At 40.2% G+C, this 25104-nt stretch overlaps 1 protein-coding gene and 1 long non-coding RNA gene across 20 annotated transcripts in view; one reads left to right on the forward strand and one right to left on the reverse strand.

Moving 5' to 3' along the window:
- ROBO2 (roundabout guidance receptor 2) overlaps positions 1–25104 on the reverse strand; it is a 1076913-nt gene that overhangs the window by 454434 nt on the left and 597375 nt on the right. The window contains exon 1 of one of the 19 annotated variants that reach the window (XM_057404329.1): positions 5852–7135. The exons of the other annotated variants lie outside the window; for them this stretch is intronic. Within the exon in view, the coding sequence (XP_057260312.1) occupies positions 5852–5906 (55 nt within the window). The 5' untranslated portion in view covers positions 5907–7135. Of the gene's footprint in view, positions 1–5851; positions 7136–25104 lie in introns of those variants that run through there. 19 annotated transcript variants of the gene reach the window in all.
- On the forward strand, positions 10560–18136 carry LOC130596575 (uncharacterized). Its single transcript, XR_008971555.1, has 3 exons — positions 10560–10661; positions 16860–16968; positions 17979–18136. It is a non-coding gene; the product is annotated as an uncharacterized LOC130596575 (long non-coding RNA).

Genomic DNA, 25104 nt, shown 5'->3' on the forward strand with positions numbered 1-25104 from the left:
GTAGCTCAACACAGATATCAGTGGGTTATTCCATGGGTATTAGTGGTTAGTTTGTCTATTGTTCATGTATTTACTGATGAAAGTTACTATTTTAACAAAATTAAGAGCACATCTTGGATCTCTTCCATGGCAGCAAAGCCAAGATAAGCTGCAGAGATGGAATTAAAAAGCCATTTCTTACTCCATGAATTTTTGGCTTGGAAAAACCTAAGAACAGATATAATTACATCCACAACCCAGCACAAGAAGCATCTTCATGATTACAAAGGGGTACCCTGCACTAGTTAAAGAGAGCATGTCAGGAACAAATGAGACATCAACATGCACTTTTAGCCTCCAGTATTCGGAAGCTATCTCCGTGGGAGGATGTAGCAGCATGCCAACTTCATCTTGTAACAAGATCACATTATATAAACGAAGATGCAAGCCTTTTCTTACAGCAAGTAAGATACCATGTATTTTCGAGATCTTTTGCACACAGGACTCGATAGTAAAGTTGTTACAGATTTCAGTGGTACAGAATCAGGTCCTAAATTAACAGAGCCTCGATTAATTATCCACTGTAACAATAAAAAGTATTAACCATGGGTGATGAACAGTTATTTTGTTAAGGAAAGGGTCTGAGGTGAGGATAACATTGACAACTCAATCTTAGTTCTGGACACATAACTTCCAGGGCAGAGAGTCCACAGTTTGCATTGTATAGCAGAAGTCGGGTGTGAGAGTAAAGATGGTGAGACTAAAATCTACAATTCTTATTTCTGTGCAATTATTCTGTATTGAAAGATCTCATAACTAACGGCCTACATGACTAGTCTTGCATAAAAGGTACCCTCAACATTCTCTCTGAGGTAGTGATTTAAGATCAGATTCTGTACCCCTTTATGTACCAAAATGTAAAGGAACTTTTTGGAATAGACAAGGCATATATTAAGGCGTACACATATTTTGGAATATACAAGGCATAAAGATGCAAGTGCAAGAAGCCTGGGTAACAACAAATGTAAAAATTCAGCAGTTCCTTACAAGGAATGTCTGTTCAGTCAGAACCAAAGCAACAGAACACTTTATTTGGCAAGAGAGAACACTTGCTTCCTTCTGCATGCAAAATAAAGAGATTTCTATAGAAATACAGAGAAGAGCACCAGTAACCTAGCCTTTTGGCAAGAAACGGCATCAGTATGATTACTAAGTATCCTCCACAAGGTTAGGATGAGAACTAGTGAGCCAGATGGCAGCCACAGGAAGAGCAACCTCTGCCATGCCAGCTGAGAGAACAGATAAAACGTGACAGCAGTGCTCCTCTTTAGGTAGCTGAAACAGAATGTACAGAAAATGTTAGCAATCTATTTAGCTGAGATCAATACCTGAATAGCAATTCAAGGGTAGCAAGTGGCTAAAAAGCCATTGCAAACTCTTTAGTAATTTCCTCTAAATGCTTCAGCAGTGGACAGAGCATGTCTTGAATTTAGTGCTACAAGTCCACACAGCATCGCTATGGGAAAGCAATACCTGGAAACAGAGCTCACTGGACAGAATAGCCAGATTTTGATGGCACATCTCCTTGATGCTTTTTATGCATCCTTTAAAATGTACTTAAATCCTTTTGTCTGCTTTTAAGGTCACATAAGTTTAGCCTGCACTGATAGAAACTTATCTTCCTTGAGCAACATCAATCTCATCATTCCAGAAAATTTCTAATGGAAGGATTATTGTAGTAAGTGGAACTCATGGAAAAGTTTTATGAACCCAACTGCAACTTTTCTGAAACAGTATCGGACCTTTCTCAGCATAGCAAATTAGCAAAGGCACAAGAATTATCTGGATTATCACATGAATTTTCAAGCATATTCACCTCTGGAAATGAAATGACAGGATGTCCTCATTGCCTATCTTTTGCACATAAATATATGTTGTTGCAATAACAACTTCCCAGACAGGAAGTCAAGAAAGCAAAACATTAAGACTAATTCAGCGAAACATTTCATCATAGGCATAAATTCAGCCCTACTCAGCAAAGTTTTAAAGCATATGATTAACTTGGAACACATGTTTTATTAACTTCAGCAAGATTCTGGATAAGAGACGGAAGTACACACTTAAATGCTCTGCAGAACTGGGTCTTATGAAAGAACAAGCCAAAGGAAACCAAACCACAAACTCCCCACTTCAGAACTGCACTCTTCACGCATTAAGATGCACACATTCCACAGAAGCAAAGGTTATCCATCAACAGCAAAACTCACATGAGAGATCAAGACCTTGTCAGCTCAGATACTCAGTGGAAGAGTATACTCTAGCTTTGTATGTAAGCCATGTTCTCTGAGAGGCAATAGAGACCTGCGTAAGGCCACAGATAATGTGGTGTAAAGAAATAAGATTAATTTAAAAAAAAACAGAAAAGGTTTGAGCCACCCCACCATTTCAGATGTATACTTTCTGTTAAGAAAGTAAGTGCTCTGGAAATACACTGATACAGAGATAAAATGCTGCTTTTACAAATTATTCTCATGTATCTTTAACACCATCACACATTCAAGAGCATCAACTTGATGTTTTCAAAGGACAATGGCTAAAAGCTACCACTGACATAAAAGGTCATTTTCACTGCAAGCACTAGAGTCCTACCAGGGCAGAGTTTGGCCCACTACAGCTACTGTGTGTGGCAACATCCACACACTTGTGTTTGCAGCAATTGTGAACTTTTCTGTTAATATTTGTGCTTTCAAACTTTACTAATGATTGGAAGATAACAAAAGACATGTAACAATGAAACAAAAGCCAATTGAACACTATAACCCCTTGCTCCCCCACCCTGCAATCAGCTATTTAACTCCAATAGCTACTGGTTTATTTCATGGTACAGACTTTGCCTATTGGGGTGTTGTTGGGGTTTTTTGGGGGGTGGGGGGAAACCTCACAGAAGAACAGTGACCAAGACTGATAGCTAAAAAAAAGGAGAATTACAGTTATTCCCCAGACTGCAAGAATATGGGCAGGGCTACAGGAAAATCATAAGCACAATAATATATATATGTATATATGGCATGCTTTCTGCTACATTCACTGAGCTTTGCAATTTCCAGATGTCATCAAACACAGACAGAAGATAACTTCAGGGAAAAAATGTAATTCATAATTTTGATCTACACCTTTATGCACTGTGTAATACCACTTCTGAATCACTAAACACAACTAAGGTCAAAGGGAAAAGGAGGCTGCCCAAAGAAGTGGTAAATGCTCCATCCCTGGCAGTGTTCAAGGCCAAGTTGGACAAAGCCTTGGGTGACATGGTCTAGTGTGAGGTGTCCCTGCCCATGGCAGGGGGGTGGAGCTAGATGATCTTAACATCCTTTCCAGCCCTAACTATTCTATGATTCTATAGCTAACATGCTTCAAACACTACAGTGTCTTTCTCTGTCTGGACCCTATGTCAAGAGAACAACAAAAAGAACCTAAACAGACTGAATGACAACAAAACCTCAAAACCAGAAATGCATCAAGAGGTAACTTTCAAACACAGAAATCAAAACAAGGACTTGTTAAACAAGTGGTCTATTGGGGTTGCCTTTTTTCTTACATTAAAGCATTACAAGTAGCTCTAATGTTGATACTCATGTTTTCAGAGCAACTGGTGCAATATGTCACCCTAAGGTGTAATTGTAATTACTATGCTTCTAAAGAGACAGAAGTATTGCGTGCCAAGCTTCCATGCCAGTATCTCTTCAAAGCTACTTGTTAGTCATTTTGACAATAACAGCTTATCTCTACTTGGTCATGGCATGCTATCCACAAGGCTTATTTATTTATTTAAAGAGAGTTGTTAATGTAGGCAAACTTGACGGTCTCTGCAATATCTTCCCACAAAAGAGAAGGCTCACATGTATTCTGGGCGGTTTCTTGGCATTTTTTGCCTAATGGTCCAGCTCTAAATTAGCTATGTACTTCAGGTGCACCCACCACCCTTGTCCTGTAAGGCTAGACCAGAACAAAGGTTCTACTTGCGTTCCCCATGACAAAACACGAATAAATTACTCCTTGCTCCTGTCATTCCAGCAAGCCTGTTAATTGCATTTGTTTCATGTATCTCCAAACAGCCTGGTACATTAATTACATTCGGTAACACCAAACTCCTCTGATTCACTCTGTCACTTCCACTGAGCACTTTAATTGTATTCCTTCTAGCTACATACAATTTTAAACACTTACTAATAATTACATTGCTACAGCCTCATGTTTTCAGTTTGTATACAAAGACACCTTTGATCCCAGTGGTCTTCAGGTTAAGGATCAAGATATGTTACAGTGGGGAAAAATGCCAGAAAACAAAATTCCTGCAAAACTATGACGGTATGACGATAGACACAAATGTTCCATTAAATCCTTTCACAGTTAAAACTTCCTACTGTTTAGCATGTGCATATATTACACAGAAATCTTCTTGTCAGTAGACCAAACTGAACATTAAACTGCATCCCATATTATGCAACCAATGTAAAACTGTACTTGAATGTCTCCCTGTTCCCCTCTATTTTGCCTTCTTTCTTGCTAAGGGGTGGGGAAGATGAGAGGAGGGGGAGAAATACCCAAAGCAGCCTGCGACTGCAAACAATAAACCTAGAGTCCTTGATTCAGGACTGATAGAGCAAATGCTATAAGCAGCTTCCTGGAACGAAGTTTGCTCAAACAGACAGGCAAAACCAGCCAGGGGCCCAGACACTGAATTCATCTAACGCCTAAAAGACTATTTAGAGATGCAAATACTCAATGCTAGTAGGACTGCCGAGCATTTGGTCCCAGCACACACCCGTGTACAACTGTAAGCTGTTACAGATGCTCCCATCCTAGCTGAGCGCTTGAACTACTGTAATGCCTCTAACGTCTACGCTGCAGCACAGCGCCAACCACTACTTTGAAAGCCAATTTACCTTTGCGCTCAAGTTCTCGCCCTACTAAAGCGCGCTTCCCCAAGATGCTAATTTGTAGTCCCACACCCATTACTTCAAGTGGAAAACGGCAAGAAGCGTTGCAGCACAGACCCAAAGCGGGGAGCGCAGGGGGAGGCTGCAGGTGGGGCGTGCGGGAAAAAGAAAACAGCAATAAATCTCCCCCTTTTCCTCCCAACGCTGCTTAAACTCCACGAGAACACTCCCCTCGGGAAGCCTGGAACAGGGGGATACAGGAGGGAGATGACGGGAGGACTCTCCCATCAGACGCACCCCTGAGCGGAGCCCTCTCGGGGCGGGCGGGCATCGCTGCACCTGCCCTCCCTAGCTCGGCTGGGCCCTGCGGGGGGAGAGGGAGGAGAGAGCGGCGTGGTCGGTGCTGAGCAGTCCCCGGTGCTGCCCGCCCTGCCTCGCTCGCCAGCGCCAAAGGAGGCGTTGAGGGACTCTGGAAATGGGCCAGCACGCCTCACCTGGAGCCGAGGCAGAGCTAACCTATTTATCTCATCAGCTGGCTCTCCCGGCGGAAAGTTTAACAATAGAAGGAGGCAAAGTAAAACCAGCTACAGCAGCGCTCTGCTTTTTCTCTCTTCCTCCCCACTTCCACCCACCACCACCACCCCGAAGTAGAAAGATTTAGCACTGTAGTTTTTCCTCTTTCCTCACTACCTCAAGCTGACATCCTTCTATTCACAAGCTGCTTTTCCATTAAGTTCGCAGACGGGAAGGACTGCTTATTGGAAGCATATATTTCCCCCCACCTCCCCATACCATTTTTATACCAGAAACAAACTTAAGGCTCTGTAATGTTAAAGCTTATAATGCCGTCCACATGTGCTGTCCCAAATCAGAGCCAGATGAAGGGGATTTCTGCACAGAAACGGCATCTCTAAAATAAGGGAACTTACCATAGACTTGGAGAAATGCAAATCCAAAGAGCAAGAGTGGCGTCAGCAGACCCATTTTGACATATTAAAGGCAATCCCGATCGCTTGCGAGACCAATACCACACGAATAAAAAAAAAAAAAAAAAGGAAAAAAAAAGTATCCAAAGCCAGTAAGAGGTAGGTCCAAAAGTTTTCAGTTTCCTAGCAGCTACTTAAAGTGGAAAGGGAAATCTTGAAATCAAAAGCTGCAGATGGAAAGGTCTTGAATGTGACACTTTTAGATCCATACAGATTAGAGCAGCGAGTGAGCTCCGGAGGCAGATTCTGCTTTGCACACACACGCTCCTTCCTAAATTCCCACCAATCCAGCCCCGGCAGAGGAATTATTCAAGTGTGTCTAAGACTTTCTTTAGGATCCATGGCAATCCAAAAGCGAGCTCTTTCTTCGGAAGACAAGGAAAGACTCTGAGAAAGGACGTGATTCCTAGAACGTGCTCCACAAACTTCCCAGCACTTTGCAGGAAAATCATTGGTTTGGTTTGGCTAATTTTGCGTTCCTCTTGCCCTCCCCCTACCCCTTTCTCTCTCTTTCTCTACCAAATCAGTTCAAGCTGCAGAGTTTCTCACTTAACTTCCATAATAGGAACGCCTAGGCAATGTGCTACGGGAGGGGAACGGCTTCCTCAGTATCCCCTCGAAACAAACCCCTGTCCCCTACACCTCCTCACTGAAGCCCAGAGCGGAAACTGAAGGAGGACAGGCGGGAGCGGCGGCGGGCTGCTTGCCCTGCAGATGTGGCTGCCGGGGGTGCGGGGCCTCCCGCCGCCAAGGCAGCACCGGCACCGGCGGCAGCAGCAGCTCTCCCGGGCGGCCCCGGCAGCCCGGCTCCGCTCCCCTCCTCTCTCCCCTCCCGCTGCCTCCGCCTCCTGCCGCCGCGGACACACCGGCTGCAGGGAGAGGGAGGGAGGAGAATGAGTGCGGCTGCCTGGGGAAGGGAGGCTGCGGGGTGTGGACTAGAGCGCGGCGCTCCACACCCCCGAGTCCCTGTCTGCCGGGGCAGGGCGGCGGGACGGGGAACGGGGCTGGCTGCGGGCACGGCCCTGCCCCCCTGCCGCTCCGCCGCCGTTGGCCATAGGTAGGATTTCCATGGGTGCTCCCCGCCGCTTCCCGGTTTAATGGGCAGCTAATTTTTCGGTAAGTGGTTTCATGGAACTGGGCTCTAATTATTCATTCCCTCTCTCCGCTCGTTCCCTGCGCGCTTGGGAGCGAGACCCTTGGAAAGGGTCTTCTCCAGGGATTTCTCTGCTCATCCGCTGTGCGGAAAAAGGTGAAAACAATAAAACATATATAAAATATATAAAATAGAATGGATGACACGCGACCTATTAAGTCTATAGGACTGTGGGTTTGCTCAGCAGAGAGCCAGGAACGAGCCGCCTCTCTGCCCTTCCCCAGGCCCCTTGGCTGAGGCGCAGCTCCCGGCAGCGGGAAAGTTTCCCGGGACCGACCGCGACCCCGGCAGGAGGCGGTGAGGGAACGAGGGAGATCAGTCCCTATGAGCACGACAGGGCTGCCCAGTTGCCCCAGAGAAAGCCAGGAACACGCAGGAAGGATCAGCGCGGAACGAAACGGGTGTGAGAACGGGGCACGGGGTGACCGGCCAGCGCCACGCCGAGAGCGGGGCGGCCCCGAGGTGCCGGTTAGGAGAGGGCAAGCGGCAGCGCTGCATGGTGAAGCTCGAGCGCCCCCTACTGTCAGTGGGCCGGCAGCGGCCGCCACCTGGTGCTCGGCGTTGCCTTTTGTTGCGGCGCGGCGCGGCTGGGCTGGGCTGGGGGGGGCCGGTGGCGGTGATGGGGGCCCCTCGGGGTTAGTGCTCTCCCCATCGGCTGTGGCGGAGACCCCGGGGAGCCCCGGTGGACCGGGTGGTGCGGGAAGAGCGGGAGTTGTGACGGGAGCGGCTGGAAGCGCGGGGCCGCCGAGGAGCGCGGAGCGGTTGCAGGGGGCGATGGCTCTTTTCTCCACCAGAGAACCCGAAACAAGTGGTGCTACACGTAAATGTTCCCTGTTCACACGCGTTGTTAGCACATGTAGCTAGGTGGTTTTATCTAGGTTGTAGAGGGACACTGAAATTGAGGATCGGTTTTAACATGATGGTGCTAGATAAAAATTAACTGGCGAATGCGCTGTCAGCAGTGCTTAAATTCTATACGGCATAAATTCCCTAAGTAATTTCAGTATACTCTGTCAGAGGCACGTTTTGATCACACAATCGGTCAGGTTGGAAAAGGCCTTAAAGATGATGAATTCCAACCTCTACCCCAGGATTGCCAAGTCCACCAGTAACGCATATCACAGACCTCACCCTGTGTGTGAACACTTCCAGGGATGGTGATTCTACCACTGCCCTGGGCAGCCTGTTCACTAGCATGAGCAGGGCTGTTTAAACAGAACAGACTTCCCTTCTTCAGCGTTGGCCAACTACTCCCAAGCATTCTCCCATTGAGTCTCTCGTTTTTTATTTTGCATATACTACAGATTTATTCCTTTAATAAGTTCTTCACGCAAATGCTGTGAATCCTGTTTCTGCAAAGTGTGCGCTGCCCACACGTACTCAAATAAACAGTCTGCAAGTTATTTCGTACTTGGTTCCTGTGTGTAATTAGTGACCTATATTTTACCATCGCCAAATGTGACAGTGTGAGGTGTCTGCAGGCTTTTTAAGTGTCTGAGATTATTGCTACTCTGAATAAAAGCCAGATGACAACTCCAAAGCCTCTTTATGCAAATCAATGAACAGTGTCCTCCTATACTCACAATAATGCCCTGCAGATAAATATATATGTGAGCACATCTAAAGACTACCTTGTGAAGAAGGCTATAATTAAGGCTAATTAGGATAAGGTGATCAAAATGGTATTCTTTGTCAGTGTGCTGGTGAATTGGCAAAACAAGAAACCCATAAATCACCTACCTGACAGCAGTAAGTGTAACACACTGAAATATTAAAGAATATTTTCTTTTCTAGTGAACATTTGAAGGACACAGTGAAATTTCTGACTTGCTTATTACAAAGTTTTAAATGGGAAGTAGCTCTGCATTGTACAGTACTTTTTCTGCTTCCCAAATAAATTCAAGATAAATTTAATAAGAGCTGCTCCTGAACACTTTTGAGATATATACAAGTCCCCAAAACCCTTAGGTACCTGTAAAAGGGTATAATGACCCACATAAACACTCTCAGTGAAATCAATGGCTTATTCATTACAGCTACTACTGTTTGATTCATTCACTTCCGCACAAAACTGCTTTTCAACTATTAAACACTTTGCAAAACTCTGAAGTTTCAGCCAAATTTAATCAAGCATTTTCAAGCCTGATTTTTTGCCCATACGTATTTCAGTGATTTTTTGATAAGAATGAAGAGTCCTCCAAAATGGCTAGCAGAGTCAGAGAGCACTGGAAAACTGGTTTTTGTATTGGCACTGTTTGCCCAAATTCAGAAAATTTGGCTAGTATATTAAAAAGAATAACAGAATAATTAAAAAAATGTTAAAAAAGGAAAAGCTAATTTAACAGTCTGCTGAAGCATTAGAGTCGAGGTTTGTGTGTTAACAGCTTCCAAGCACAGGACCTCTCACAGGTCAGAGTCACTGGTCTATAAGCAGAGTTTGCTTGGAACAACATTTACTTCCATTGCAAGATGCAGTCCAGATCCTACAATAAAAAAGCACATGATGTCTCTCCAGTCTTTCAATAACTGCCTGTGAACATGGCCAACAAGACAGATGTTCTTTGCTTGAATAGCAAAGTCTATACAGAGGAACTGAGTGTGCCAACTATTTGTTTGTGCTATGAGCAATATGCCACCTGATGAAATGCTTGTGTGAGCAGGATGAGGAAAAGACACGTCAGTATTGGTGCACATAAAGCTTCAATTCAAAGTGTATTGTTGAGGTGGGACTTCAGAACAGCAAAAAGGCACGGTAAGATTGCCCTGATTCATACTAAGGTCAGTCATCAAATGAGGCAGGACTAATTTGGTAAAACAGCAGTGAGATCAGATGCATGCCAGTGGTACAAGTCAAGGTTTCATTGCTTTCCCAGTCTGACATTTCAGATCTTTGATTCCTAGACTCAAACACCTGCATTAAAATATATATTTAGTATGTGAAAGATCAGATCCGGCGTTTAAAGTGTGAAGTTCTAAGACTAACTCTCTATTCAGGTGAGCTTCACTATTCGCAGCATTTTTCTTCTAAATCTGTATTACCATATCTAGTGTTACAAATGTATATAACATACTCTATTTCCTAGGTGCCATTAAAACCTCTTGTTATCTTCTCAAGAGGAGAGGTTGAGTTGAGGTAGATCATGCAGTATTTATTCTGGATGCTGCAGCTACACATCCAGGGAGTTGCTGAAAGTGACTAGAGGATCTTTAATATCCAAAAATATATACATGGTATGATGGCCATATAATTTAAATGTAGGCAACTAATTAAAGTATTTAAGTTAGGAGCCTGGTCTAGGCCCTGGAGTAGAGCAAAAGGTGGATCCAGAGGATAAGTCAGAACATGTAATGGTAGACAGCCTTGGAAACACACAACACACACACAAAAAGGTGGAAAAAGCAAAGTGAGCTTGGACTTTCCCAGAGAACATTATCTTGCCTTCATCTGTGCTATACTGTTCCAGGTCATTGGGTTCTGATGTCATCTGGCTATTGAATAGAATAGAATGTGTATGTTTTAAGCCGTATAAATGCTGAAGCATGATTATTATTCCTGCTGCAATCGACAGGGTCTTCCACAGGAAGATTGGACACTGAAAGGTAAATAAGGAATTCAGTCCAGGAAAAGAAGACATGTTGCTAGAAACAATGTAAGCACTGTGGCAAGATCTCTCTTGTGGAAGTCCCTGAAAATCAGGTTTTTTGCTGTCCCTGGCTACCACAATTCCAACTAATTTACTTTTCTCGAGCCACTCGTGTGGATTACGAAAAATAAAGAAGATAGGTGCCAAAAGCATGTGTTTCTTTCTCTGTCTCACACGTGTCTCTTGCTTGCAGCACAGAGAGTCACCTTCTGCTTCAACATTAAAAATACCTGAGTTTTGGCATCTGACTTGAGTGTTCCTTTGGAAATACCAATCCCTATTTTGAAATATCCTTACATTGCTAAACTGTGTTAGTATGCCTGCACTATTTTTAATTACTAGTACAGCTACAGTGCTTCCCCCATTCATCAGAATGTCTATACTGTTTGTAAGCTAAATATTTGGTAAATTAAATTATTGCAATTTTTTTTTACATAGATCATATGTTCAGTTTAGGCTTTGCATCCACAGCTCATTAAATGTGCAAAAACTTGTAACTGAAAGATGGTAGTTTCTTGACAATTTTTAAAACAGCCTCACCTGAAATACATTCTACTTAATTCCTTTACTTTGAACTGAGATTCAGAGGAGGCAATAAGGACAAATATGTATGAGAGATACAGTGTTACCATGTAAAGAGTTTGTAGATCCTACTTTCCTTTTGTTCTAGGGATGTAGTTTTACCACCCATAAGAAAAAAGATAGAGTGCCTTTCACATTTTGCTTACTGCTGCATTTTCCTGCTGAATGTATGTACGCCATCCTTTAAGATACCTGCAGCAAAGCAGGTGCAACTAGACTCCCTTCAGAGATGGACAAGGATGGGACGAGAGGCAACGGACACCAGTTGCAATGTGGGAGGGTTCTAGGTAGATGTCAAAAAGCAGTTTTTTACCCTGAAGGCAGTCAGCTACGTTTGACTGGATTCACTGTCACTAGAGATATTCGGAGCTTAACTGAACAATGTCCTAGACATTAGAGGTGAGCCTGCTTTGACCTGGACTAGAGGCTCTCCAGAGGTCTTTTCTGGTCCATATGATTCCATGAAATCTGTGACTGGCAATGCTGGCAACGTGCTGAGCATGTAAGTGTACCTGACCCTGAACACCTTGGTGATCAGTACTGAAGTGTTCAGTAATACTCACTTCTGCTATAAAACTACATAAAAATGCACACACAAGCTATAAGTAAAAGAACTGCTTGATTTCCCTCATATTTAAACCATTCCTGTTGCAACACTAAGAACCTTTGTTGAGTGACTCCTATGTAGACTGCACAGTGAACATTACAGCAATAGAAGACTGTTTCTTGCTCCCTTCTGGTTGGAAATGCTTCCCTTCACAACTGCAGTATCTGAAATCACCTTTCTACTAAATGTGGTAAGTTGCACATCAAGCTTGTGGCTGCCTGCACGTTGTATCCTGTAACATGAGATAATTTTTTGCAACGGGGCACACTGCATCCCTTCCAGCCTTTCCCCAGACTACGCTGAGCTAGCCATCTCCATGTCCAGAATTTCTTCTTATACACTAATACTTTTATCATATGTATGTCTGTACATCTCCTGTTTGTAAGGGTTGTGGATGCTCCCATCTGCTACATCAGGAACTTCTATTCCCTCTCTCATATCCAGGACTCTAAGTTATACATTTCTTTGTCTAAGGAAGGAAGAGTCAATTACTCAAGATGAAGGCTCCAATTATGGAATAAAGTGCTAATCTATGTAAATAAGGATATCAAAGACATATTCCATCAACTACAAATAAAATAAGACTCCTAGAGTAATTTTGTCTGTTCCTTTGATAATGTCTTCTACTCAGACATTCATTTTTATTAAAAATTAACAAAAATGCACTCTGCCCTAATTTACATACAAAAGATAAAACCATTCCTTAAGTGACAAGTTCAGCTTAATTTCAAAAGACAATTAGGTTTCCAGAGGGCATAAGGTTGTCATTATATCATTCAAAAAAAGAACGAGCACTTAAAATGAAGCACTGGAGGAGTAGAAAATCTTCCCCTGCCTGCATGAGACACACAAAGGTGAAATTCTCGCTAGAAAAATGTATTTCATCATGGTGTGATCAGATTGATTCATATGAAAATAAGTGTAGCACTCTGTCGTGGCTGAAGCCTGCTGTCCGATACCCAGCCTGAGCTGAGCAGGGATTGGTCCCTTCTGGATGACTACCTCAGTTTTCATTCTGGTCATGACATGCTGTGCTATGGAATACCCCTTTGGCTAGTTTGGGTCAGGTGTCCTGTATTTGCTCCTTCCCGGATTCCTGTGCCCCTCCTCACTGCAGAGCATGAGACTGAAAAGTCCTTGATCAGGGTAAATGCTACTGAGCAACAACTACAATATCATTGTGTTATCAGCATTGTTCTCAGACTGAAGCCAAAACACAGCCCTGCACCAGCTACTAGGAAGAAAATTGACTGTTACAGCTGAACCCAGGACACACTCTGACTTCCAAGAATCAGAAAATCAAGCTATACAGCAACACAACATTTAAAAACTGTGCACAACAATACATAAACAAGTCTTAAGCTGAACACCATATTCCTACATAATTATAAATAACATGTTATGCTCTCTTATTTAATGACGTATGTCACATTTTCCGTAACAAGTGCATATTGACAGCCAACTACATTAGCCAACAATATTTACACTTTAATTACGGCTTTTAAAATGAAAATCTGGAACTGTGTATGTACACAAGTTGTTAATGGGGCAGAAATTCATCCAAGGAGATCCATCTGTAAATGTCCATTATGTAGATATCCATTTGTCAGTGGGCAAATATTTTTCCAATAGGTAGTGTTTAATTTGATAATGTAGGAAACAAGATTTCCAATTCACTTGAAAATTCGAATAGACACATACAGTATTGTTTTTAAATCCTAAATGGCTTTTGAATTCAGCTGGGTTTTACAGTTAATGTTTTGTAGAAGAAGCAGCCAAGACTGCCAGAGTTCCCTTTGTTATCTCTGGCCTCCAAAGTGCCAACAGCATGGACAGGTTATTGCTTAGCATGACTTCTGCCATGCTACAGTCCTCAGCTGTAATCATATATTAGTCAAACCAAGGACCTGTTGTGGTACCAGAGAGCTTCTGATTTATGAAGATGTCAGCTCCTGAGAATCTGGTCCATCACTATGGTGGCAACTCTAACAGCATTAGAGGCTCTTGCACATTTCTACCAGTGGCTTGTAATGTTCCCATCAGGCTATGATTCTTTCTTGCAATATGGTGCTGTCAACACTGTTCTCATCAGTTATACATATCAGTGGATTATTAACAATATTTGTCAGACTTCTATATTAGTTTTGTCCCAGAACGGCCTTGCCTCACTTCAGCAATAGAATTACATTTTGCATTGTCTCAAGAAATGCTTTGAAATTAGAATTGATGTTTCAGTCATACGATTTTTCACTGCTGATGTAATTTAGTTTTCTATCTAAATTTTTATATGAGTATAAGACTTATTTTTAAAAAGCGTGATCCTATTAAAGGCAGCTGAAGCAGAGAGTTCCCACAGCAGAATTTGGGGTAATACCTCTCCCGTGCATGGCAGACAAAAAGAGTGCTCAAGACTGACACAAATTTCTAAAGTAAATTGAAAAGAAACATAAAAGAGGAAAAGACTGAAACCTCAGAGCAAGACTTCTCCTTAACAAGCATGCATTTAATCAAAGTGACAAATAAATAAGTATGAATGTAAACACTAAGTATCCTGTGTAATCACTACAGGAACTACTGTATTTTGTGTATTTTGCAGTTAAAGCTATTATAGCGTATAACTGCATAAATTGTATACAAAATCACCGAACTTTTACCAGGAAAATATGTGGGAATATTTTTCCCCTATGCTGCATATTCTCTTTTACTGGGAGCAGCTGTACCAGTACACAGTCCCTTTAAAACCAGTAAACCTGTACATGAAGAGGGGCCAGCTCAGAAGGCAGAAACAGAAGCCAATGACTCATTTTAACGTCTGTCTCTGAACTGAAACACAAAATAGCAATTACCTCAAAGCTGTTTGCTGCCACAGCTAGGAAGACTCTTTCACATTTAAAGCACACTACCCACGCAACAGAAAATACCTTCTTTTTTCTTTTCATCGTACAGCTTGCAATGCTGTGGGTGATGCTAGAATTTAGCATGTTTCAATCTAAGTCATCAGTTCAAATCTTGCCCATGCTGATGGTGACCAAAAGTTATTACTTGATTCACAGCTTAAATTATTAGAGTCTGCTTTTTGTAGACAAGAGAAACACATTGTGAGCTTATCTTACCCAGACAATCAGCAACAGTTCAGCATTCTAGGACAACCTTGAGAAGAATGGGGTATTTTGCACTGCCATGGCCCAGAAGGTACTTATCTTGAGAATGAAGAAAGAATTGGGTTTCAACAGCATCTACCACAATGAGATCCTGTAACCAGGACTGTGTGTCTATGGACTTCTGTGATATAAATGGTAATTAAATCCTACTGCCACATTACCTGCTGAAAGATTTTCTAAAGACTTCCATGATTCTGGCAAAAAGTTATGTAAAAAAATAACTTTTTATTGTTTCCCAAGGCAAAAAATATATACTAGTTCTTTAATTTGTAAATGGCATGGCTATAAAAATGTCAGATTTAAAATAAATAAGCCAATATATATAGTAAAGCCACAAGATTATTTTAAGTAAAAAAGGGTAAAATACCCCTGTGCATGAAATTCAAAGTAATGTAGTTATGCCTATAGATGTTTAGGTGGCATGAAATAATGAAGATGTGTGCTGGACTTAATATTTTGTTGATATTTTAAAAGAAACACCAGAATAGAATGAAAGAGGTGTTCTCATCTAAGTTTGCATGGAATTTACTTGAGAAATTTCCATTAGTGCTTACAGAACTTGAATTCTCATATAACAAAAAGACACTAGAAGCCTTTTCCAGTATTCTTTGGAAGAAATAGTACAGCTAGTTCAAACCACTGACATAATGCATCAGGCCATCTGGGAAATTTTTCCTCTGGGAGTTATAGGGATCCTTTCAAGTGATCTATATGTCAAAGAAAACTGGCTTATGTTCTAATGCACTTTATTGTCCTTCACCACTGTTCTTTAGTAGGGTTTTAGAGACTAAGATAATGCTGATCATTTAATCATAGTAGTCATGACAGAATTCTGAGTATGAACTTCTTTTTTCCTTCTTCTTTTCCCTATTAATCCATTTAACTTTCCCATCACATGACCTGGAAGCTGGTTTGTGAATCAACATATGCTCAGTTAGAACAAGTTTGAATCTGTTAATTTTCCAAAGACCATAAACCTACATTGCTCAAATGAAAAGTACAACGTCTTTTGAGTCAAGAAGGAGCTCGCTTTTTAGCCATCAGCAATTCACAGTGTCTATCCTTAAACAACTTAACATAAAGGTATCAAGGATTGTATGGCAGGGGGGGTGGAACTAGATAATCTTAAGGTCTTTTCCAACCCTACCTATTCTATGATTCTATGATTCTATTTCTGAAATCTGTGGATACCTAAAGTATCAGTGATCAGCATATTTGCAGACAAGTGCTTTTTTGGTCCCTGCATACAAGCTTACAGTTGCCTAAGTCACATCTTGGACAAACAATATGCAGAAAAACTTACAGAGCAATCTCTAACACCAACATGACAAAAATAGGGAGCAATGGCTCTGGAGCTGGATATCTGATATATGCAGATATGTCTCTTCTGTCAGAAATAAGATTATAGATGCAGGAGTGGCTCAGGAAGGTTAGGACATCCAGACTCCTAAATCCTGGATTTGTAAACAGTGACTTAATCAGAAGACTGCTAAGTCCAATCACAATGGTGGATCAAACAATTGAGGAAAGTATTCCTTAAAAGAGTGTCAAGATGAGCAAGAAAATGAAGGCTGAATGACAGCAAGTAAGTGTTAAGAATCTCTGGATTCGTATGAAGACATCTTAAAATACAGTGGAAAATTTGGGATTTGAATTCTTTTTGAACCTAGAAATCAAAGCTATAATAATTAATAACCATATTTCATAATCTAGACAAATAGCAGATGACAGAAGATTTTTTTTTTATACAGAAAACTGTCCCTTATTACATTTTCCAAACTCTTGCTTACCATTAACATTTTAGATCTACATGATATTGAAGATACTTAAAGCAAACTGCTTAATATGCTGGGCTGACAGGCTCATTAAGCTGAATAGTAGGATTGCTGTCATATGCACTTCAGGCACTTACAGTAGGAAATCTTCTATTTTTAATTCCAAATGTTTAAAGAGAAATCTGTATCATTAAAACTTTTAACTATATTTCTTTCCTTTAAGAGGCATTACTAACTGATGATATTGTGGTTATCTCTTACATTCTAAACTATTTAAGCAGAAGAGTGCTCTGTGCAACAGCTTCAGTATAGAAGATGCCCATTTTTTAGTCATAATATCTTTATTATTGATCAGTAATTTATGATTGTCAATATTAAAGCATTATCTACTGCAGCTATAGGTGTGCAGACTGGTAACAGTTGTATATTGTATACTGTATACCACAGACAGTTGTATACTAACTTCCATTTGGTCTACATTATTTTAATGCACATAAAAATACCCATCAAGTTTTATTCAGTGTTAAGAGCAAAACAGTTTTGCAAAAAAAAATAAAAATAAAATGTTTCTGCAAGGCCAGGTTTATCAAAATTATTAAAAGATGCTTCACAGTGCTGATGATAGCATCTGTGTGGAAGCCTCCCTAGTGTTGCAAGTCAGTGCGAGTTCAGTTTCTAGCAATTAGTTTCTTTTGAAGGTTCTTAACAGGTACCTATCTAAATATTTTTATTCTGGCAGTGTATGAAAACTTCCATCATACAGTCTTTGATCTGGAGATCTAGAAAATAAATTAAAGAGTGCTTAGAGGGACTCTGAAGTGCTAAGTACTCTTCTTTCAGACAAAATAAAAAGTGCAATTACAAATCTTTAAGTAGTAAGATACCTGGTATTAATAGGCATTACCACAGGATTCATCAAGCAACATGGCTAGGCTTGGCCAGAAGCTATGTCATGTGCATTGAAATAATAACGGATGGAGGAAGCCAAGGCGAAGATCAGAAGACAGTGAATAAAATTGTAATGAATAAGTACTGCCATAAACAGGAGCAGAAGGGCATTTCCAGGGGAAAAGCAGAAACACGAAGTTAAGTTATCAGACATCTGAGAAAAGAAACTACTCCTAATGCTATTTTCATTATTTTCACAGAAAAGAATCGTACATAGTCTTTGAAGGAGTCAGGAAGAATTGAACCTGCTTAAGTGTCACCCCCTGAAGAAAAAAGTCACAAAATGTAAGTCACCAAATGTAACTATGGGGAAAATGTTGCTCTTTTGTATTCACAAAATTACACAAATTATATAGAGTATAAATACAGGGTATAAAATAGCAAATATTTTATCAGAATCAGATCTCTACACTAAAATCTAGTGTTAGGGTACAACAGCAGCTAATAAAACCATTCTGTTTTCACTGTTGTTTCCTTGGGAAGTATAATTCTAACATCTGTTCAAAGAGTCTATTTGTAGATCACTACTTTCACCTGTTTTTTTTTTAATAATTATATAGAAGTTGAAATTATAATATAATCACAATCCACATTAAATCCCACTGCCATAAGAACATGTTATTCCTACAACAACTGAGCTGGTTTGTTTCTCTTTGTCCCTTTCTTTCCCTGCTGAGATCCAGCTGAAAAGTAGAGTTCAGCTGAATCACTGTACTGCTTTGAAGGTTGATCCTATGGTTAGTTGAGACTACTAAGGAAGGGACTTCGAGATAAAACATCCTGCTGCTATTATATTCTCGTCCAACTTGTTTCCCTCAATATTGCATATAAAAATGGTTATGATACCATTTTTACTTATACAGGCATGCACAACTGTATGTTTGCATTCTTATATAGGAGTTTGGACATGATGCTGCCATTTCTCTTATGGAAAAGTTTCTCATCTAAGACTTACAGCCACACATGATTTATGTAAGTCCATACAACTATTTTGAAATGAAAACAGTTTAGAATTTCTCTAACTGGTGATTTGGGTTGGTTTTTATAAGGCAGGGACTGTAAAAAAAGAAGTTCTGTTAAAAAAACCATTGGCAACCTCAATAATATTGTTCTGTCTACTTATTTTGGTTCCTTTTCCTCAGTGTAAGGTTGCACACTGAGGGCATTTCCCCAGAAAGTTAAAAAGTGAGGTCACTGAAACAACTGTGATAAGATATTCTTTCTGCAGCTTCTGAAATTAGATATGTCTATCTTATCACCGTGTTTGATTAATTCCACTACAATAGAGTCATCTCTTGTTTTTCATATAAGCTCCTTTCAGCTTCTGTTTAACTCCTTCCTTTTTAGTTCCCAGAAAGGATACATCTTTTTACAGAATAATCAAAAGAAAGGAAGAATCCAAGGGGGACATCTACATACTACGAGATAAAGTTCCAATTTTGCTATTGAAGAGGGGCAGCTACCTGAGAGAGCAGCTTCTAATTTTCCTCCCTTATCTGCTCAAGGTGAACATTGCTGACTTAAGAAAAGGTCTACATAATTTGATAAGGCGAGTAAAAGAAGTAAACTGTTTTAGTTTTATCAGATACAAACTCTAGCACCACCAGGGTGCTGTCTGAGCAGAGAAGAGATTCAAAGCAGCCCCGCGGAGAAGGACTTGGGGGTGTTGGTCGATGAGAAAATGAACATGAGCCGGCTTCAGTGTGCGCTTGCAGCCCAGAAAGCCAACCGTATCCTGGGCTGCATCAAAAGCAGCGTGACCAACAGGTCGAAGGAGGTGATCCTGCCCTTCTACTCTGCTCTCGTGAGACCTCACCTGGAGTATTGTGTGCAGTTCTGGTGTGCTCAACATCAAAAGGACATGGAACTGCTGGAACAAGTCCAGGGAAGGGCCACGAGGATGATCAGGGGACTGGAGCACCTCCCGTATGAAGACAGGCTGAGGAAGTCGGGGCTGTTCAGCCTGGAGAAGAGAAGGCTGCGTGGAGACCTCATAGCAGCCTTCCAGTATCTGAAGGGGGCCTATAGGGATGCTGGGGAGGGACTCTTCATTAGGGACTGTAGTGACAGGACAAGGGGTAACGGGTTAAAACTTAAACAGGGGAAGTTTTGATTGGATGTAAGTTCTTTCCTGTTAGGGTGGTGAGGCACTGGAATGGGTTGCCCAGGGAGATTGTGAATGCTTCATCCCTGGCAGTGTTCAAGACCAGGTTGGACGCGGCCTTGGGTGACATGATTTAGCGTAAAGTGTCCCTGCCCACGGCAGGGGGGTTGGAACTAGATGATCTTAAGGTCCTTTCCACCCCTAACGATTCTATCTTGTTCTCAACAAGGAAGGACTGCCTCAAGAGAATTAAGCAAAGTAACTCTTGGTTAGGAGTCTGTATAAAGCAAAGCACTCACTGTGTGTTAAAAAAATACTTAAAAATATAAAAGCTTTAAACAATCCACAGATAGCATTACAGCCATGTAACATTACTTGAAAACTTGCCATGAACTATGTCTCAAAACTGCATTAATTCCCATTCCATATAAAAGGAAGATATATTCTTGTTAAGCCTTGTGTTATATCTCACTGAAAACAGTGGTAAAGTCCAAACATTGACTCTAACATGAGTTAAAACATAGTCAACATGGCAGTGAGTAAGTTTTTAACACAAATCATTTTATCCTTTTCACCGTTAATGTAATTGAGTTTAAATTATACTGAGTCATGCTTTTGAAGAAAAATAATGTAATTGAAAATGTCTAGCCTGGTCTAGCATGTGAGACAAGTCTGTGACTTAGTCTGCTTAGCAAGAAGGAAAAGTTATGGGAAAGTTGTGTGACTTGGGATACAAAACTTTGAATACTTCCCTCTAATTTAGGTGTGCCTTGTTTTCTATAATACTTAAACATGAAATACCCATATATTCATAAAAATGTTATTATCTGACTGTGGGATGGACCTGAAAAACAAAATCTGGGGAGTCTGGATTTGATTCATGGATAGAAGGGAAACGTTAATATTGCATGATCCTACAGTAACCTTTGGGATGTTCCAAGGAGACTGTGAATGAAAATGGAGTGTACTGATAATATATCACTCAGAGACAATGGAGAGATGTAATCTCTAATACATTGTAATCTTCTGTGTGTACATCTCATAAATTTGAGACAAACATGCAAAAGTCCCTACATTAGAAATTAGTTACACTGTTACTGTTGTGTTATCCCTCACTCTATGTGTGTATGTATATATATATATACACTTTATATATGTATGTATGCATGCATGCCTTGGCAAATCTCTTCTGTAGTGTACTCATTGATTTTGCTTTTAAACACTTATGATTAATTTAAAAATAAATCTAGCATCTTAAAAATGCAGTACAATTAAAATACCTAATTCCTATTTAAAACAAAAGTCATGTTTTACTTGCATATTTCCTAATGTCTCTGTCTTTCACTGCAGTGAAAATGCTATGTTTAGGAAAGCTGTGGTAATATTGATAGATTTCATTAGAGGTGCACCTAATACGTTTTTCTGCTGTGTGTTCTTTACTCTGCATTTTCTGAGAACCCTGCAAAAAAGCATTCCACGCGATCTAAAAAATGAGCTGTAATGTACAACAAATACGTAACAACTCACAGGTGTTGTTCCAAAGGACTGTTGTTGTAATATAATGTAGTAGAATCCTGTCTTTATCCCAGATACTGTTTAAAAATTATTTTATATCTGTGGGATAATTACTTCCTGTTTTAGCATAGTTCTATTTAGATACTCACCCTTCCCCACTCTCTAACTGGAGTTAGGAGCCTATAAAGGAACGTTCTTCACAGTAAGCACAGTAAGTAGCTACTCTGTCACCCCAGAAGGACTTCTCCTTTTCTGTGTGAAGATTGCTGCTCTAAAGATCAATATAAAAACTTGTCGGGTTGTGGGTTTTTTTTGTTTTTTTAATAGCCACACATAATTTCTTCAGGCAAAACATTCCCTTGTGTGTAGAAACTGCTCTATGGCTACTAGGAGTCAGTGTGGAGCAGTCTCTGCTTGGAGTGATAAATTAAATTAATGTAGACAACAACTAAGCCACTTTTGTGTTGAAAGTGAATGCTAATAACATTTATCCTGTGCTTCATGATAAAGTCATTTAAAAGACAAAAAATGCTGAGGGAAGAAGTCTTACATTTTAGGAAACATGCATAAACTGTCCTTTACTTGCTTCATTACAAACTGCTGAGAGCAGCATCAACACATATTCAAATTATTTTCTTACATCCTTGTGTATATGTTATATGTCTAAAACTTTTTCATGGAAGTGTCTTACTTTGCTGGATAGCTTTTGTTTCTTTGTTGTTATTTTCTGTGATTTTAGTGAATTTAGCAGGCTTGCAGAGGGCCAAGGAAAGTAAGAGTAACGGGAAAGAGAAGGAAGATGGGTGAGGGTTGCTTGCCAAAACTGCCCTGTAAAGCTGTCACTCACATACACCTCAAATCGGCTTAAATTGGCAAGGCCTTCTGAAGCAGTACCTTCACTCCATCTTTACCCCGCTTTCCGCCTTCACTGGCATCAGTGTTTGTGTCTATGGACCATGATAAAGTATTTAAGCAATTTTTTTCCATGCTGTTTTGTTCACACCCTCTTGGTTTAACTTGGATAAGCCTTTAACAATACATTTTAGGGAAGAACTTTTTTTTTTTCTCCAGAAAACCTGTTATCCCTATGACTTCCATATTTTTCAGTAAGTGCAGTGAAGGTGAATAATGTCCACATATGTTCTGACACAGAAACACTGAGAGTTTTGTGAATTTCTCTTTCTTCTATCCTATGCCTTTTCAAAACTCTCCAGGTTTGGAAGTATAGAACAAGTTATAACGGGCACTTTTCCAAAATCTTCAGGTTTGAGAAAGTCACAGTACCAGCATAAAATAAAAAGCAACCAAATTAAAGAAACTGTAGAGGATTCCAGGATCTGCTGGGTTCAGTGCAAAAGGCAATGATAGGATTGGAAAAAAATCACTTTAAAGATAAAATGGCAAGTGGATATGTTCACATGATAATCTTATTAAAAATCTACATTCACAAAAACCTCCATATATGCATGGTAGAAAATCAAACAGGTTTTATTGCCTGTAGAAGATTTCAAGAACAGATGAGTTCCAGCAAAGCACATTTTGAAGAAGGAATTAATTTCACCTACCTCTGTGATCTACTTAGTGTACAGTTGATGTAAATATGACAGATATGGAAACTTGACCTATCGCTGACTGTGTTATACCTGTTTGGTACTTGTGTGTACTATTGTTACCTCCCACTGCTCTAATCTCAGCTCTACTTGCTAGTGCAGTTAGTCTTTCTGTTATTATTCTTTTTCTGTCATTATCAGCATTAAGTAAATGGGTAAAAACTGTCCTTAGAAATATGTGCAATGCTGGAGGGAACTTCTAGCACCCTGTAGGTTTCCTCAAGCCCAGATAACAGTGATTTGTTGGAGAAGGAATTGAACAGAGATTTCAGTAGTGGTAAAAAAAATTTAGGAGGAATGTGTTTTTTAGATGCAGAATAATACTGAGTTCCAAAGCAGGGCGCTTGAGGTATGAGGAAACAGGTAGCAGCTTTACCAGTGTTCTGGTAGTTTATTGGAATGACCTGAAACTCTTCTGCTGAGTTTCTAACACAAATACTCAACAGCTAATGAAGACCTCTTCCCTTGCCTTCCTATCTCCTCTCCTTTTCAGATTCCATTATGCTACACTTTTTCTAGGCTCTTATTGAGTTTCTTACTTGACCTGTCTGAAAATAGTTTTACGTTAAACTTCCCTAAAGGACTAATATCTCTAAAGGTAGTATTTACTTGACAGACTAATTTTAATATACCCCCAATTAAATAGTATTATTTTCAAATGCTAGTGTTTTTTTATCTTAAGGGCACAAACTTTAAGATGCAAAACACCAATCAAAAGGTGTACTTGCTTATAAAGTATGTCCAGGTAAGTTTTCTCCCCTTTCATATCCCACTTTCTTCTGAACAACCTGATCCTCACTCACAAGGCATTTCTCCAGCTCTAGACTGATAGAACAAATTTCCTTACAGGTCTTGCAAGCTGAATGAACAGGCAGTCCTTTTCACTGCACAAATCACACACACCAAAGAAAAAGAAACTAAGGAAAACTGAGATCATATTCCTGTATAAAGGCTGAGTTTATATTGCTTGAACAAGTGTATCAATCCTTTACTGCCTGTGAACTAAAAATAACACTGCTATGGTATAAGTAACAGGTAATTCTTTGTTGGCTATGCATGTGCCCTATTAAATGAGATAAGGGATTTGTTGACCATTTGAAAAATGATGTCGGATACAAACAACAAATAGTAGTGCCTGTGTTATTCCATTTGTTTGGATTACTTTATAGGCATATTCTCAGAAGTGCCATAGAACCTCTGATTCTGTAATGGGAATAGAGAGTGTGCTTCTGAACACTGGCAATTCCTGGCTGCAGAACAATCTCCTGCCTCCCCTAGAGAATACCTGTGGGTTAGTCATGCTTCTGCAATGAATTCCCAGATCAGGCCTGACATATGACTACTGATCTAGAAGTGAAAAACAGAACTTTAAATAAGTTAGTGCTAGATGTCTGCTGAGAAAATACAAATTACAGAGAATAGAAACTACAGTTACACTCTAATTTAAAAATGTGATCTTACCAACTTTTTTCTATTATTTTTTCGACAATGTGTTTCTAGATGCATTGCAGTAAAGGCTGACTCTTTAGTGTTGCTGCTGTGAATGACACTAGTGGATGATATAAAGCTGGTAAATGTAGTATGACAAGTTAAACCAACTGTTTACATCACAAAATATTTACTTATTTGTTTAGAAACAAGTACTAGATATAGAGTGTTCATACCATCTTGGTTGTACGATGGATGGTATTAAAATAATCTCACAAGAAGGATATATTTCCATTTTTTCACAGTATTACAAAAGAAAAGTCAAAGAAAACACATAAGAATGCTTTAATCAAGTTGATTTCTGGTTTCTAAATGGGTTTTTGTTTTAGCTCAAAAGTCAATACAGCTTTTTGAAGTAAAAGCTGTAGTTTTTTAACACTACATATGATTAACACCAGACAATGCCTATGTAAGGGTGGATGCTGCAAGCTGAGATGTGAAAGCAAAGTGGGAGGAAAACGGATGAGATGTCAGCTACATGCTCAGTAGCTTTTCAGGCAGCATGACTGAATGAACATAACAGTATCACCATATACTGGGTTGTTATTTGTTATATGATACAAAGGCAAGGATTCGTGCAATTGTTTATTATTACAATCTGTCCTGTGT

Source organism: Pezoporus wallicus, unplaced genomic scaffold, assembly GCF_028554395.1.
Source record: "Pezoporus wallicus isolate ANWC-B61680 ecotype Strahan unplaced genomic scaffold, APGP_CSIRO_Pwel_v1 contig_5922, whole genome shotgun sequence".
NCBI lineage: Eukaryota > Metazoa > Chordata > Aves > Psittaciformes > Psittacidae > Pezoporus > Pezoporus wallicus.